A 12217-nucleotide genomic window follows, 5' to 3' on the forward strand; every position below is an offset into this window, starting at 1 on the left:
ATAACATACCTGGTAATGCATTAATATATGCATGATGTAATCATATATTTCTCCAGCAAGTCGGTTTTCTGGTCTCCAGGGAATAATAACAAACTGAATTCCTAGTAAGGGCACCAGGATTAAAGTGGCTCTGACAGCTTTCATATACATGTTGGACTCAGCACGGTGGGTATCTCTTAGCTTTGTCACCAAAACTCGGACAATGTTAAGCAAAAAGAAAAAATTGACCTGCAAAAGCAAAGCCATTATAGGTGAAAGCATTCAAATTCATCAGAAATTCAAAATAAAAATACAGAGCATACAAATAGCAGTAAAATGAAAGTTTCTAGCTTTTTCATAGCTCATATTGGGCAACTCCTTGGGAACCAGGCCTTGGAAAGCACCTTGAATGTCTTCAGAAAAGAGATGTTAAGCTGCTCTACGCGCTTCTCTTAGGAAGCCTGTATGGATGTTTCAGGCAGGTAAGGATCAGTTCTAGGAAGCACTGTCTGTTTTGACATTGAGGTGGGCAAATTTAGGATTTCCAGGGCACAATTAATCTCATTTTTATGTCTAAAGTTTAAATGTGAAGGATGAATTGTCCCCTAAGAGTAACCATGTCTCTCTTCTGCGTCTGAAAGTCACCTAGGTATCTTGCTTCAGCCCACACCAAAGATGTCTGCAGCTGGCTGAGACAAACCCCAGCGTGTCCCTGGGCATATGGGACCGATGGGAGCGCACAATTTCTCTGAGGCATGTGCTCCAGCTTACATGGGCCAATGCTTCAGGCTTGTGTATGAGCACGGGTGCAGGCTGCTCTTTAAAAAAACCTAGGCTATCCCTTGCCTCCACCAGGCCGCATGGGCCCCGTGGTACACTGCCCACAGGTAGAAGTTAACACTTGCTGGCTCAGGGCAGAAACACCAGACACTCCAGAAAGTTTTACCCTGACTCTTAGGGTCAGCGATGCCAAGTAGCTCAGCATCTCTTCTCCTCAGTTGTTTCTGGATTTCTGATTCCAGCTGCGGGTGCTCAGCATACGGAAACCTGCTCTTGACCCTGGCTTCACAGAGAGCTCCTTGCAGGATGTGCTAAGAGCCAGGGAGGGCAGACCCAGGCTGATCATGAGCCCAGTGAGTACCCTGAGGACATCCTAGGTATCACAGACCTTCTCTCTCTCCAGTGTACCCAGATCACCCTTTTCCACTCTGTTGCAGTATTATCAGGCACCTATGCTTCAGAACTTCAGTAGACATTTTTTCAGATGATTTTTTTTAAAAATAAGTATGTAAGTTGCATAATTTACATAGATATTTTAAGAGCTGAAATTCCATAGATACATGAGAAATTTCAGTTGAATCTTTCAGAACAACAAAACATGGATCAGTAAGCTTTGGTAAAGCATTTCATCTCTTCTTAACTACTGAGAGACCTTTCAGCTGTTTTTCATTTGTGTTCTACTGGAAAAAAGGAATAATAAATGAGTTTTGAAGTCTCATTCAGCATTAAATCTAAACCTTATTTTCCATCCTACTCTTGACTTCACTCACTCTGCTTAACCTTCACTTCTAGAATTTCTGTAAGGAAATGTGAAAAGTAGAAAAAACACTTTACAAAGGTAAAAATCCTTAGCTCTTCTGAGTCAGTCTGTCACTATGGGATTTTTGTAGCAAATCATGCAGAACATTCTGTAGACATTGACATCTTCACAAGAAAAATAAGACTGGAAATAGCATAAACACAAGCCAGAAATTATAATACCTCATTTTGAAAACAGTTAAAGATTGTTTTTTCCATAAAAAACAGTCTTTTTTTTTTTTTGTGGCTAAGATGTACAGACTTGGAGCATGCTGATAAAAACAAAGGTTGAATGGCCTCTCCTGGAGTTAGCTGGCATTACAACAGAAGAAGCAATCAAGATTGAACCAGTAAACCCAGAATGGATGGGATTCTATGGGAACAGCAGACTATGTATATGGCAGGGAGGACTGGGCTTCTTCTGATTGCTGATGTGCAAGACTTGATTCTCAAGAAAAGATAGAAAGATTTTCAGGTTTTTCAGCTATTAGATGGAAAGTTGTTTCTTTATTCAAAGGTGTTCTCAGTATTCACCACCCTACTGTTTGACCTTCAAGGTGCTTACTGCAGGTACGTCCAATGCAGATGTTTGCAAGCAATAGGCAGATCAAAAGCTGGAAGTGCATCTCAGGTGACACATTCAGGTGAACTCAGGGCTTGTGTTGAATAAAAACTTTCTGCACCTTTCAGGAAGGTCAGGGTTACCGTGCCAAGTGGCACCACTGGCATACAAGATGCTATATGTATATGTGTTTCTAAGCTATATGTATATGTGTTTCCAAGCTGTGCTTTGAATCTTGTCCTCCTACTCAGACAGCCCCGACCAGTCCCTTCCCTGGACTAGCTTAGCTCCCTAGCTTTGGACCATACCAGTTCAGTGTCCAGTAAAACTCATGCTGAGTGACCAGCCTGCACTCAGCTCGCCCCAGCCAAGGCATAGCTAAGTGCCTCACTGATGTCACATAAATGCAGTACCTATGTCACAGTCCAGTGACACTGGGAGAGAGTGACCACCTTGATTTTCCAAAGCAGTTAGTGATTCTGTTTGCCTCAAAATCCGATTCTTTACTGGGAGGTTCCTTTACAGGGCTTGTTTTTGAAAAGTATTGAGAACCTGTCCTTGGAACACTGAGTAGAGAAAACCTCTAGCTACTTCTGAGTTTTGACCAAAATACTTGACAAAGTGTGGAAACTTCTATTCTGTACAGGTTAGCAGCATTTCTAAATTAATTATTGAACTGTTGATAGCAAATAATATTCTTACCAATAAAGCTGCCATTACAGGTCCATGAACAATATAGAGCAAGTGTGTGTCAACGCTCATCCAGCAGCTGGAGGGGAAATACATCATTAAAATTTATTATTAACTCAACTAAAATTTGTTACACAGTTAAATAATGCTAAGTTCCTTCAAAAACAGACATGCTACTCACTTGTCATTGAAGTATCTGGCTCTTGCAACAGCATGAATAGATGCTGGCACTAAAGGGAACCCTGAAATGATTAAATTTATTGATCAGTCTTGGTATTTTTTTAGTTCAAATTTCATGTGTCACAGACACTAATAAATCTCTTGTCCACAAAACACATGTATGTGAAATCGCAGCTTTCAGGAAAGAACTGCAATCCCGCTGCAGACAGGGCCCTAGCATTGCCTCAGTGGTGAGATGCAAAAGTGAATAAGGCTCAAGGTGGGCCAAAAGGAGAAGCAAAGCCCATGGACCACGCTCTCCTGGGGCGTCACAAAGCTGCTGCCAGGCTCCCCTGTGCAGGGAAGGGTGTGAGCAGGCAGTTGGGAAGGATGCAGGGATCATTTGGCTCTCAGTGGAGTATACCCCTGGGAAACCAGGGACACCTGTTAAAACCATGTAAATCATTGTTGAGCAAGAGAGAGGCACATTAACTCGCATGCCAGATTGCTGAGCCATAAACAGCAGAGCGAGGAGTTGCTCTTTTGGAGCCCATGGCAAGATAAAATGTTTGGAGCCAGGAGGGTCTGGGGGGATGGGGATTTGTGATATCTTCTGCAGGCTCTCAGCATTTGTGCAGCCAAGCCCACCTCATGCAGCTTTATCTCAGCAGGGAGTGGAGCTGTGGATACCATAAATCCACATCTCCTGACTTATCTGTGAAGCCTTAGGAAAGGCCACTGCTCTGTCAGGGAGCTGATGGGAGGAAACTTGCACCGGGCCAAAGGGTTGGGAACATGCCATGCTTATCAAACTGGAAGCCTCAAATTCTTATTTCTAGCCTGACACTGAGTGACAGTCTGGTCCACTCCTGTCCATCTTCCTTCAGCTTGCTTGTATGTTGTGTCCCTCTCCAGTAGGCTAGAAACCTGGAACTGGGGGGTCTGCACTATAATGCTGACCCCAGTTTGTACAACCTTGCACATACAGACAGCTGGCTCGTGGGAGATGGTCTACTGCCTTGTCTGTCCTGTGCAAAAAGCTTTGTGGACACCTTTGCCTGTTCCCTATAAAGCATGGAAACTTCTTCTAAGCCTTCGATATTATATAATTATCATTAAAAATATGTGAAATTGTCCTGCTGATACCATGGTTAGTCAGAGAGGGAAGAACGTAGCTTCTTGTTTCTTTGGGTGTTAGTGGTTTCATAAATGCTTTTAGAAGAGATAGAGAATCCTTAGCCAAATTCTGGGGAAGTCTTACTTCAGAGCACAGGCCAGCCAATGCTGGAATGAGAATAAGGTCAAAAAAGTATGCAACTAGGACACACTGTTGTCTCCAGGTATCTTTAAGCAACAGCTACTTACTCTACTGCCAAAAAAAGTTCTTATTGCAGTTTACCTTGGGAGGACAATGCAGCTGTGGAAGAACAAACTGGATTGCCTTCTCCTTTATATAGTATTAGAAAAGGATTACTTGACGTCTGGCTGCACAGTGCCTTTTTTTGGGTGATGATGCATGGTAGAACAACAAAAAGCTCACAACAGAAAGAAAATGCTTCCAACCTCAGGGTGAGCTTATGGGATTGACAGCTCGAGAAAATCCTTTTGATTTGGAAATAGAGCAAGTCTGGGCCAGTTTTGTTGACAGACAGATTGAAGTGCAGTTTGTAAGGGGCCTTTCTGTAATAGCAAAAATTCTTCACCTGAAAGCTCTGGCCTGAAGTACCATGCGTAGAGCGCTCCACATGATGCCAAGGGACCTTGTTTCTTCTGGTAAATGCATTAGCCTAGAATATTTGGCTCAACAAACTCACAAGCAAATCTTAAGGACGCGACGGAAAGTTTTCATTAGTCAGTTACAGGGTAAAAGAAGCTCATGACTGTCCACAGCTCACATTTCCAGCTGCAGGCTGGATGGGCTCTTTTAGGGCTAAGTGTTGCTCTTTTCTTGCAAAGGGCCAAAAGGCAGAGAATTAATGAGTAGTGGAGCATCAAGGTCTGTTGGGTCTTGGTGGTAAAACATGTATCACTCCAAGGGTCCCACCAACACATGGTGAGTATTGAGTAACGTAGACAAGGTCTTCCCCCAGCCATCCCAGGAAAAGGTATGACATATCCCTTTAGGTCATGCCAGGTCCTTTATGGCACTAACTGGTAATTATGCTTAATTGTATTTCCAGTTGAATTTGGAAGGCATTCTGTTTCAGCACTGTCCAAATAAACTATTCCCTTTTCACTTTTATGTGGATGAAGCTGCCTAAATCAGCCAGACGGAGTGGACTGTAGCTGGATGCACAGATTTGATACTGTTTTCTTCTCCTGCATAAGGGTGATTCCCTGACCCAGTGAAATAATAACAAATGAGAAATGACATCCCCAGCAGCAGCTCCCAGAGAAGGGGTCACCTAAAGGCATCTGCCTTGAAATACATCTGTGTCAGATTCCATTCATCATCTCAAACCTTTTGTAAAAGTGTTTTATATCTGCTCAGATTTTAATTTTTTTTATAAAACTATTTTACAAATGTCATTAGTGATTTTTCCAAATAAAATAATTCAGATCTTCTTGCATAGGGATTAATTACAACAACGAATAAAGAGTAACTTCATCTTGTGTTCTACATTTACCTTGATCTTTTGAATTGTTATTCAGAGCACAACCTGCTCTGGTTGCTCTGCATTGCCCTTTGGAGGAATGTATCTCTCTCCATTGATTAACACAGCTGGATGTTTAAAGTTAGACTGTGTGACTACTGCTTCTGGAATCAGTGGAAGTACACTGATTTATGCAAATTTGAGGGGTGGCCAGATAGTCCTAATTAGATCATTTTGCTATTAATGATTTCTACCTTAGTTACAAGGTGCTAACGATTACTTTTTTTGTGGAAGTATTCATCTAGTTTCATTAAAAAATGCTGCATACTTCATAGTCAAGAGTTGTGTCCATTTTTATTAACCTTTTCTTTCTCAAGATATCAACATCCTATTACCACAGCCATCACCTTATTTATTTTTTGGGCAGTGCTGCAGATACTGATGAGTACCTTATCTGATAACTTCACTGAATTACCCACTGTGATGTTAGTGCTGTTCTCAGCAATATTACAGCTAGATTCTAAGCTTTCACTGCAGGCTAGCTGATCCAGTTGCATTAAACGACACTGCCTAAATTGAATGTCACCTGGAAAAAATATGTTCATGACCATCTTCCTCTTGCATAATTGCATATGGAATGACACTATTTTGGGAAGGCTTATGCTGCAAGACATGAAAATGGAAAAAGCTTTATCTGGAAGGAAACGTTTAAAATGACTCTTCACATAGGGCTGCCATTTAAAAGCAGAGCCCTGTCAGGCTTTGTATATTCAAATATTTTGAACTATGAAAACTTCATGATAGCACAGTTGCTTGCTCCAAGGCAGCTCAGCTATTTGGATTGACAAAGTCCAGAAACCCTGACTCAGTTTAGGGTTCTTCAGGAAGGCTGACTTCTTTTAAGAGCTGATGATGTTCCACATACATACTTTTAATTCCAAGGGCATGACAGGTCCCTCTCTTCTCAGAAAAAATGCCATTCTCATAGGAAGAAAAAAAAAAAAGATGTCATTCTCATTAAAAAAAAATTAAAGAAGGTGAGTTCTTACGTGCCTGGAAACTGTTATCTGACACTAGAATCCATATAAGCTAGAAAATCATGTTAATTTTCTAGGTGTCTAATGGAGGTATCCAGAGAGCACTAAGTCTTATAACATAAGAGGAAAGTAAATTACCAGGTTTGTAAATGAAAATCCAAATAGGGGAAGAACAACTTTCCACTTTGCAGTTACTGCCTATTTAGGAACTGATATTGAAGTCTTAAAATTCTTCAGAACACTCAGAACTGGGTCATTTTTCTCTGATCTAATGAATTCCTAATGTTTTTCTGTTTAAGCAGTACGGCTATTTTTTATTTTCCTGCTGTAAATGAAATAATGTTGAACAAGTAAAACATCTCCAAAGAGGATGGAAAATACAGAGTAAATTCTATCTGCTTCAGACCAGGATTGCAAGAGATGAATACAAGTGAACATCCCTAAGTGCACTGGGATGATGGATAAAGGTCCATCATTTGCTCCTTCGCTGCACCAGTGGTCTCAGGACATGGCACTGGCTCACCAGAAACTGGAATGAGGCCAGAGATTCATGGTTCCCATACTGGGAAAAAGCTCTTAGTCATGATTTTCTGTCAACACTGATGTGGGCTGGATTTACAGTAGTGATTTAAATGTGAAAGAGACTGCACTCCACCATAAAATATAGGTTGTATTTCTATGGCCTTTTATTGGACCAGACAGTCCAAAGGATAAATATCTGCTGTTGCTACTAATTAAAAGGCAAGGGATTCCTTAGTGAAAACCTAAGAGATCTGCATATTTGGAGATGAAGGACCAGACCTAGTCATGGTTCCTTGGGTGATACGCATGTGACTACATGCAGTTTGCATCCATAGTGTATGGGGTTTGTAAGCCCTCTCATTAGAATATCGTTAAGATTTGCTTATTGACACCTGTATGTTTCTCTGAAATGCTTTAGATATCACTGTTGGACAAAATCAGCCCTGACAGCAGAGCCATCATCTACTCCTGTTTAGGTAAAATTGAATCTTCCTCTTTAAAACATCTGATATTGGATTCATTTCCAGAGAAATTCTGGTTCCTCTTTCTGCATGCTGCAGTTTTTTCACTTTGGGAGACACAGATACTGGTTTTTGCTCTTCTTCACTGTAGAAAAAATATACTTTTACAGGTAATGTCACAGATCAGTATTTTTGCATATAAAGTCACAAATATAGGTAACTTTTGTTCAGAAAAGAGATGTGTTTGGATAGAAATCTATTTCTTCCCCAGAACTTTACTTAACAAAACTTAAGCATTTCTTTCAGCATGTGCCAAGGTGCAGCAAATAATGGATACTGACTCCTGCTGATTTTTGTCTCTAGGCCCATCCAAATAAAGGCTCTCAAATTTAGGACCCAAGAACTCAATCTTCAGCTATGATCTAGAGGTATAAATACAACATTTCAGGTGCATAAGAGGTAGAAGAATTCAAATATCTGAAAGACTTGACCATCTTGCTACAACTCATAACATACATACCCCAGCCCAAGAGGTAATACCAGTGCAAACGCTGCTCTTCAGCGAACACTGCCACCACAATCAAGGTGTGAAGATAAATGCCTTCGCAGAGCATCCAGAAGTAGTTGCAGCCCAACATGTACTGATGAAAGAATTGCAGCACTTTGCAGCTTACCTGTTAGGTAAATGAGATAATGTCACACACTTGACCAGCATTTTTGCATTTAAGCAGGCAAAGACAAATGGCTATAAGAAAGCAAAGTGGAACAAAAATCCCCAGCTCTTGCTGGGTTTGTTCAGCACCTATCAGTGACAGGGATTTTAAACTTTTATAAATGAGATGAATGGAACAAACGGCCCTCACAAAAGAGAAAAAAAGTATAACAGCACTCCAGAAAGTACCACACAACAAAAAATCCCCTTCAAAACCTGATGTTTTTTTGAACTGAAACAAGCAACTTGCTTTAGATGTACAAGAAAGGCTGTGAAGATGACAGTAACTTAGAGCTCCAGTTTGGATGATTTCTTTTACTTTTGATCAAACTTTTATAAGGTTAGTTCAGGTCTCCCATCCGAGCTGGAGTCACTCACTCTTTAAACGGCACTCACGTCTGAACTCACTCCTTCTCGAAGGGCAAGTGCTGTTGGCAGTGGGGCCTTTTTTTGTAGGGTACCAGGGACACCAGCTTTGCCTCTTTGTGAGAAAACAGCTTTACTTTATTTTGCCCAAATGGCAAAGTGACCCATGGAGCTAAATGGAGCTGGTGAAGTTGGGAAGTGGCTCCTGCCTGCAGTTCAGATGAGGCTGCAGATGTAGACCTTGACAAGAGACTGGGGCTTTGGGATGCTGGGAAGTGGCAGGCAGACAGTGGAGGGAAGTGTGTCCTACCCAGTGCCAGAGAGCTAGCTGGTGCAGGACAATGCTGTTCCTCTTCTGAGAGGACTTCATGCCCATCCACCTCCTCAAAGAGGGCAGTGAGGTGCTCCACATGGGCTTCCATGCCACCAGCACCCAGGAGGGCCAGGAGGAGCGGGCAGGCATTGCTGTGCTGGCAGAGACCCACTGGTCCTGGGGGAGCACCACGTGCTCCTCAGAAATCCAAAGTCACAGCAGCAATGGCAAAATGACAGTCATCATCTGCTGCCACAGAACTTCTGCAGAAGTTTTCCAAGCTGACTACCTTGGTTGTCAGGGATGTCTTTAGGATTTACTTGCCTTTTTAAAGAGAAAAAATTCAGCAGGTAGAGGACTGCATGTTCTGCATCCATCCAGGGGACTCAGACTGCCCCTCTGGACCAGAAAAGCTTGTTAGCCATCCAGTTCACCACCTTCTGTTGCCAAGAAACATTCCCAGAGCAACTGCCCAAACATGTGCATTTAGTTCTGTTTCAATATTTACAGCACAGCTTGGTGCTCATGAAAATAGAGGATTATTGATAGGCTAGGATATGGGATTCCAACAGGATTAACTTGAAGGACTGGTTTTTAATTTTGGTGATTCATTTTTTCTGCTCACCACACAGGGAAGAGCAGACAGTCACATCTTTTTTCCACACTGTGTCTGAACAGTTCTTATAAAGTATGCCGAGAAAGGGTTGTACAGTGGTTTGAAAAGGTTAAAAAAAAAAAGGGAAGAGAAGTATTTGCTTCTTTTTCTGTTGGCAAGTGTGTTCATTAAGGTTCTTAAATCGTCCTTGGACTGTTTTTCACAGCTCTGGGTCAATATGTTTCTTGCCTGTTCCCTCTCCTGCTCTCGACGCAGCCTCCCAGCTGGCCTTTCTCCATTCTCCCCTTATTGATCACCCATCCCCACAAGCGCTGCCTTGATGGACAGGCGCTTCCCAAAGGCTGCACACACATTCAGGTGGCACCCTCCCTGACATCAGCCAGCTACCCTGGCCTCTAAAAAGTCAACAAACTTTCTGAGACATTATAGCAGCTTTCCAGACAGGTTTGATAAAATCCACCATGTCCCAGGCTTGGGCTGGGCCAGCCCCATGCTCCCCTGTGGGGTTCTCCTCAGAGGAGCTACAGGGCAGGGGGTTGACCCAAGAGCTTGAGGCATCGTTTCCCCGATGACTCTAGCAGGAGTGACTCGGGGTGCCTGCACCCCAGCTTTCCATCCAGCCAGCGGGGCTTTGGGAAGGGTCTTGTGCTGCAGCCCAGCAGCTGGAGGGGATCAGAGCATGGCTGGTCAGTTCTGCAACAAAATCCATGGTATGTTCTCAGACCTGTCATTTTAAGTTAATGCTTTCACCATTTCATATCGCCAAAGTGAAAGAGTATGGAGTGTCCTTGTTTCTCTTTGCCAGCTGCTTGCCCTGCTCACCGACCCTTGGAGCAGAGACCGACCAAACGTACCTTCCCTTTGATTGAGCTCAGTCTGTGCTGGAACTTTTATCTGTAGCTCAAATGCACACATAGAAAGCACACTGCCAAAGAACTACATACCTGAGCTTCATTTACTTCATTTCCTCAAGATTTCTTCCTTTCCTATACCCTCCATGTTAACTACCACTTGTGGCTTTAAAAATGAAATCATATACCTATCTTTTAACAGCCATGCAGACAGCTCATGACTCTTTTGAGGAATTTAATCACTTCCTATGCAGTAAGTTAAAGAAGTAAGAATACCTTTGGCAAAGCACGAAGGACGGGTCCGATTAGTACTTAGATCCATATCACATTAATTTCAGAATGAACGTGAAAAAGTGAACGTAAAGACCTTAAGCACAATAATGCATTGAGATGAATTATGTTAAATTCGTATCAATCAAACTACAGCAAAAAGCAGTCTTTGCTTTGGATGAGATAACAAATGCAGCATGTTTCATCTGTGGCTTAGTGATGCAGTGGAAATATTTTCCTACAATAAAAAAAGAGAGTTTTTTTTCTTAGGGCAGAGCAGGTAAAAGATAAATACCTGTTATTGATGAGAACTGGATTCATGCAAGGTACAAATAAAACATGACAACATCTTAGTGTACATTGGTTTTAGCTGGGAAAAATGAAGAACTAGTAAGTTTTATGATGTGTTTATTCTTACAGAAACAAGTAAAATAAAACTGTAAGATGCTACAGGAGCAAAGCTTCTACCACTTCCGTGCTTGATAACGGATTGATTGGTAACTTTGAGATAAAAAACATGTCTAGAGGGTTTGTCTTCTGCTGAAGTCCAATATGTTTAGTTGCAAGTTCTGTGAGGCAGAGGCTCTGTCCTTGTTGTGCCTTGTACAGCATGCAGCACGGTCAAATCCAGGACTCAAAGGATTATCACAGCACCTTCACACTATGAAGGAGAGTAAAATGTCACAAGCTCTAGGTCTATGGGTGTGCAGGTGACTGACGGTAGTGGGTTCTCATTCATGAGCAGGACAGGCTGAGAGGAAATAGCTGGTCCTTCCCAGTGCAGCCCAGTAACTGTTGCTCAGGCTGGTGTGCCGGTCTTTAGGAGGAATAAACAAATGCTCCTCTTTTCAAGAGCCTGGAGACAGACAGCATTGTGTTCCATGGGTTGGTGGCTATGTAGCAAGGGAAAGTGAGATACAATTACCAGGGAAGCCCCCAAAGCCAGGTAACCACCAAAGGAAGCAGCCCCTTTGTGGCTCTGGGAGGATGGCCAAGGATGAACCCTTTTTTGGCAGACTACAGCCCAGCAAGAAACTATCTGCGAGCAAGGAGGCTGCCTCCTGCTACTTGTTCTCACTGCACTGACGAACACAAAAGCTAAGGAAAGTTCTTCACAGATCTGCAGGAGAGCACCAGAGAAAAAAAAATAAAAATCTCCTTTACTGTTAATTTTCCTTCCTCATGAAAGCAATCTGCAATGGCCTTAAATTCTGGCTAACTGCTCAGGGGCAAAAGGGGTCAATGGAACACAGTCAATCATATTCTCCTCCCTTGCAAACCTTGCTAAGAGTCATGCAACTCTTGTGAACACCTCAGCTGCGATATGTAATGAAAGCACTTCAAAAGGACGCTGGAACCATTTCGCAGAGAAGAAATAAAATAATTGATTCTCCTTTTACAAGAAGGAGCTGTAACTGGTGTCTGTGATGTTTTGCAGGATATATTGGTGTTAACAGTAAATACTGGTAACGTTGCAGTCCTGTCGCAGGAGTCCCAACGGTCCCTC

The 12217-nt window shown here is 42.4% G+C and overlaps 1 protein-coding gene across 1 annotated transcript in view; it reads right to left on the reverse strand.

Annotated features, from left to right (window-relative positions):
* Positions 1–12217, reverse strand: part of CALCR (calcitonin receptor) — a 72565-nt gene that overhangs the window by 14752 nt on the left and 45596 nt on the right. Inside the window, exons 7-10 of the mRNA XM_009641860.1 lie at positions 8103–8256; positions 2991–3051; positions 2822–2888; positions 10–228 (exon numbers count right to left, since the gene is read on the reverse strand). Of these exons, the coding sequence (XP_009640155.1) occupies positions 10–228; positions 2822–2888; positions 2991–3051; positions 8103–8256 (501 nt within the window). The remainder of the gene's footprint in view (positions 1–9; positions 229–2821; positions 2889–2990; positions 3052–8102; positions 8257–12217) is intronic.

This window comes from Egretta garzetta, unplaced genomic scaffold (genome assembly GCF_000687185.1).
Source record: "Egretta garzetta isolate BGI_Z169 unplaced genomic scaffold, ASM68718v1 scaffold30, whole genome shotgun sequence".
Taxonomy (NCBI): Eukaryota; Metazoa; Chordata; class Aves; order Pelecaniformes; family Ardeidae; genus Egretta; species Egretta garzetta.